The 5369-nt window shown below is 33.1% G+C and overlaps 1 protein-coding gene across 1 annotated transcript; it reads left to right on the top strand.

Moving 5' to 3' along the window:
* Positions 1-743: 743 nt before the first annotated feature.
* LOC132169278 (ankyrin repeat-containing protein NPR4-like) lies at positions 744-4246 on the top strand. Its single transcript, XM_059580338.1, has 5 exons — positions 744-942; positions 1536-1970; positions 2570-2695; positions 3335-3663; positions 3758-4246. Exons 1-5 carry the CDS (start codon positions 744-746, stop codon positions 4244-4246), a joined length of 1578 nt encoding a protein of 525 aa, XP_059436321.1.
* The last annotated feature ends 1123 nt before the right edge of the window (positions 4247-5369 follow it).

Below are 5369 nucleotides of genomic sequence, written 5' to 3'. Positions count from 1 at the left end.
AACTTGCCGTCATTATGATTTTCTTATCAGAGTACAATAGCATCGTGACAATAAGAAGAAAAGGAAAAGAAAAACACATGTTGCTTCAGTGATTTTTTTTTTGGGTGTTGATAATTTTCTTCCACATTTATTTATTTTTCTAATTGGGGTATCCGGGGCTTTATCTCCCCAATTAGTTCGTGCGAGGATACCATGCAAAGCATTTCCCTCCACGTGGGTGGACCGACCCCAAAAAATTATTTGCATTAAAAGAAGGTTAAAGCTTATAAGACCTAATATTTCATGAGGTATACATAAACTTAAAAGTAACCATAAGGTCTCGGTCTCTAAGGGTAGCTCAATCAACATTACTTCACAAGCAATTGGGAAAGTCACACGATATCACGAAGTCGTAAAATAGGATGGTTTGGATGTGGGATGCCATGCTTAGTAATAGTGCTCTTCTTTTCTTTTGCTTTGTTAAAGCATGATAAAGAGGCAGTACTGTTGAGGATGCCATTGCTTTTCTTTTTCTGATCAGTACTCACCATTGCTTTTGTATAAATTTGGTTGATGAGAGTGTTGTCGTGCTATTTATAGATCAGGGCTTTCAGATAAGGCCTCGTAATTTCGTTGACTGACGAAGGTTGTTATTTTCCTATCATATTCAATGTGCAAATATATAATATCATAATAATCATTTATTAATTCGTTTATTTAGTTTCTATCTGATTTACCTTCTTGCAAAAGAAGGAAAAAAAAAAATGGATTGCGAAGCTTTCAACGGACAAGAAGCTAATGCCGGAGATGCTGATCCTCAAGCTTTATCGTCTCTTTTGGTCAAAATTCAGCCCTATTTGACATCTCTTTTACAAGATTTGGCCAGCTGGAACGCCGATAGGCTAGCACAGCAGCCAAGACCTGAGCAATTGGTGCCAATCTCAAGCGAAACTGATGATGAAAGTAAGAGCTCTCTCTTTTTCGCGTAGACATTCTTAGGTTATATGTATCACATTGTATATATTAGACAGTGTATTGGTCCCACATTGCTTAAATTAGTGTGTGTACTGCTAGATTTGTTGAGCTTCTGTGATTTGATATATATATATATATATATATATATATATATATATATAGAGAGAGAGAGAGAGAGAGAGAGAGAGCTTATTCTTTAGAAACATGTGACAGTACTTTCTGAATATCTTGTTTGGAAAAAGTATCATGAATTTGTTTTTTCCATGTTATCCTTTCCATTTCCAAATGTACCAAAATGTTTCTCTTAATTAGCAGCTTCTGTAGGCCAAGAAAGAACCCAAAGTTTAATAATAAAAAAACAAGAATTACAAACACGTACGCATACATACACACAAGAAGATGAAGAAGAGAAAATTTCACTTTAACGTTAGAAGATAATTAGCATCTATGGCATGATTTATCAGCAAAAGTCATAATTAATAAGTCTTTTTTTTTTTTGAAAAAAAAAAAAAAAAAAAATCTAGTAAGGACAAGATTAGACGAATATCGATATCGTGCCTTCTGTGCTCCCCTCCTTCAAGCTGCCATGAAAGGTAATTGGGGGGATGCTAAGGCTTTTGTTGACAAATACCCCGACTACGTTAATCGTCCCATAACGATAGAGCAAGCGACAGTACTTCACTGTGCAGCAGCTGCAAAAAGAGCCAATTTTGTGGAAGAAGTGTTGAAATTGATGACACCCAAGGACTTGGAATTGAAAACCAAAGATGGGCTTACGGCCCTTCACGTTGCTGCTAAAACAGGAGTCGTGAGAATCGCTGAGGAGATGGTTAAGAAGAACAGAGAATTGCCATTGATCCATGATGGCAATGAAAGCACACCCCTTCACGTTGCAGCTTTTGAAAGAGATAGAAACATGGTTGATTATCTATTGTCTGTGACTCCTTTTTCACAGTTGACTACTACTCGTCAACGCATTCATCTTCTTCTTGATATTGTTTCCGCTGGTTTTTACGGTATGTCCTATGTTTTACTAATTAATTGTGTTGGATTATCTTTGTTTCATGTCTTAGTGTTCGCATTTAGCTCTTCAAAATTCCTCTAAATTTAACCTAAAAAGTTTACTTTTATTGATATTTAGCTATCCACTTTTAAACACCATTAATGTAAATATCAATTTCTAGATCATCTTTAATTCTGATCTTTAAATATTTCTCTACGTTAACTAAATATTAATTCTCAAATTACAAAATTTGCCTCTTTAAAATATTATTATTATTATTTTGCCTATTTACATTTTGCCTTTCACTTTTGGAGAGAGAAGAAGAAATATTATCAAAAAATTAAATAACTTTCACTTTTTGCCTCTTTACATTTGAAGAGATAATCCGACAAATGTTAAATTTAATATTGAGTGCAGAGTTTTTAGATGAATTTTTTTTGTGAGTTAATTTTAAAATTTTAGAGTAAAACCAAAAAATAAAGAGCTCTTTGAATTTTCCTATCGGAATGATTTATACACTTCTATTGCAAAATTAGCAATATGGATTTTCGAACCAATTAATTCCTCTTTGCAGTGATAAGATTTTTTCTTTTATTTTTTATTTTTGGACAGATATAGCTTTAATAATTCTGAAAAATGATACACACTTAGCAACTGCTGACTCTGGCGGTGCTGCTTGTGGGCGAAGAAGAGCTTTGGAAGAGTTGGCCAGAAATCCTTTAGCAATTGGCAGCGAAAGTCAGATCTCATTATGGAAAAAACGCTTAAATTCCTGTTAGTTTGTCTCCAACTCAAATTAAAATGCTTTAATTGCATGATACGTATATAGTTAATTATAATTTTACTCTTATAATATAATAGTTAATTCATAACTTTTCAAATTAAAATATATTGGAAATTACTAGTTGTAACTAAATCACCACTCATGTCATATTATCATAACAATTTGGGAAAAGTAGACATACTTTCCTCAAACTACTATTTCATTGTCTATGTTTCTTCCAAGTTACATGCATTAATGGAAAAAGGAAAAAAAAAAAAAAAAGAAGTAATGTTATATACCTGATATTGTAAAATAAAAATGTAGCATTTAATGCATTACATGAACTTTGCTTTCTTCTTTTATAAAAACTTTCAGTTGAATCAATATTTCTTTATACCAAACGATCTCTGAAATATATATATTTTTTTTCTTTCTAATCTTAGGTCACAAATGGATCTATAAAATTGGTTTGATTCCGGCATGTTTAGGTGACAAATGGATCATCTATAACAAAGCTTTGATGCGAACATATGCCCATCAGTTAGTTGAAGAGCTCTAGAAACCTTCCTCACAAGAACTACAGATTCATGATCAAATGACTTTACTTGTTGAAGCTGCAAAAGTCGGAAATGTTGAATTTCTAATTATAATTATACGCTCTTATCCGGATCTCTTGTGGCAATTAGTAGATGAAGAGCATGGGATCAGTTTATTTCACAATGCTATAATGCATCGGCAAAAGAGTGTGTTTAATCTAATATATGAGATAGGTGCCATGAAGGAAAAGATTACAACCTATGTTGCCAAATGTTGTAGCAAGAAGCTGGACATTGCCCAAGGTGATAACATGTTGCACATTGCTGGAAAATTGGCTCCGTCAGATCGATTAAATACCATATTAACAGAAGCTCTTCAAATTGAAAAAGAGTTTTTGTGGTTTCAGGTGAGTGTTAAAATTATTCAACAATTTTTTTATTTTTTTTTATTTTTTTATTTTTTGTATTTTCACTTGTTCCGTTATACCTTGGTTACTGTAGGAGACAGAAAACATTATGCCGCCTTCATATGTGAACATGAAGAATATAGAGGGTGAAATACCTAGGGATATATTTAAAAAGAAACATCAAAATTTGCATGAAGAAGGTGAAAAGTGGATGAAGAAAACAGCAAACAATTGCATACTTGTGGCAACATTGATTGCTACTGTGGTTTTCGCAGCACTCTTCACTGTACCAGGTGACAACAATCATGAAACAAAGAAACATGACACAGGAAAACCTCTTCTTTTGCATAATGATTGGTTTACAGTATTCTTCATATCAGATACGATAGCATTAGTTTTCTCTTCAACTTCGATATTAGTTTTCTTGTCAATTACCACATCACGTTACAGAGATGAGGATTTTCTCAAGACAATACCTGTAAGGTTGCTGGGTGGACTTGCTGCACTCTTCATCTCTATAACAGGCATGGTATCAGCCTTTAGTGCAACTTGCTTTTTGGTATATTACAGCAAAACACCTTAGGCTCCCGTGGCTATAACCGGTTTGGCTACTATCCCAATAATTCTTTTTGTCCAAGCACATTTTCGACTTTGGGTTGATACAATCAAGTCAACATATTGGGTTACATTTCTTTTTCGGGCACATTTACGTAAACATAGACTTTTCTAATGGAAGATGCTTGATCAATAGAAAATGCTGAATGCAAGTCAAACAAAAAGGAACAAAAGTTGTCCCAGGTGATCAAGAGATTTCAAGCAAGGAAAGCAGGGCAAAGAAGAGAGCAAATCAAGACTCTGAATTGATTCTCATTTGATTATTTTCATAGATTTAAGACTTTTCCTTTGGTTTGTGTGATATATGTATATATACATATATTTGGCATTGTATTTTTTTTTACTTTTTTTTTGGCATTGTATTTGGCATTATATTTGGCATTGTATTTTCCTTCGTAAATCCAAAGCCTTGTTGATTTTAGTTAAACTTTAATTTAGTATGCGCTTTCACTTGTCAAGTGTGATTCAACATGCACTATATATACCTGTTTGTTAACATACGTTTCACTCAAGGCGGTGAGTCTCCCTCATGGACTGTCTCAAGTTAGATTTTTTTTTTTTTTAGTTGTTTTTCCATTTGTCATTAGGTTATTAAATTTTCTCAATTTAAGAAAAAATAATGAAAAAAAAAAATAATCTAACGCAAATAGTGAATCGACATAATATTAAAGACATAAAAATATGAATGAATCTCTTGTATCCTTATATCACTTCAAGAATAATGTAATTTCTAAAATTATCATTGATTTTGTGATTAATTATTATTGAATTTTGACCAAATAATTAGTTTCAGGAGTATAGGAGTATGTGAGAATATTGTCTTTCACCGACATTGTGAGATGAAATCGGATCCCCTCTTTATGGCATTTTTCTTCTCTCGTCTTTTGTTGACTTTTGTTACTTTTCTTCTTCTCTCTCCGGTATTCACGGGCTGCTATCTTTCACTTGCTGACTTGTTTCATATTGCCAAAAGCAATTATTCCCTTTGGCTTTGCACGCAGCTGGTTTAATCCGGGCTTCAACAAATAGTCGTATTTTTTCCTTCTTTGTTGTTTTCTTTTCTTCTTCCACGTTTCACGTAGACATATCTC

This window comes from Corylus avellana, chromosome ca2, assembly GCF_901000735.1.
Source record: "Corylus avellana chromosome ca2, CavTom2PMs-1.0".
NCBI lineage: Eukaryota > Viridiplantae > Streptophyta > Magnoliopsida > Fagales > Betulaceae > Corylus > Corylus avellana.
This window is presented reverse-complemented; position numbering and strand designations above follow the sequence as displayed.

Bases quoted from the DNA above. Each gene is read 5' to 3' on its own strand.
- LOC132169278 (XM_059580338.1), top strand. From the start codon at position 744: ATGGATTGCGAAGCTTTCAACGGACAAGAAGCTAATGCCGGAGATGCT. The intron at 943-1,535 runs GTAAGAGCTCTC...CCCTCCTTCAAG, and splicing joins AAGCGAAACTGATGATGAAA to CTGCCATGAAAGGTAATTGG. The intron at 2,696-3,334 runs GTCAGATCTCAT...TACTTGTTGAAG, and splicing joins TTTAGCAATTGGCAGCGAAA to CTGCAAAAGTCGGAAATGTT.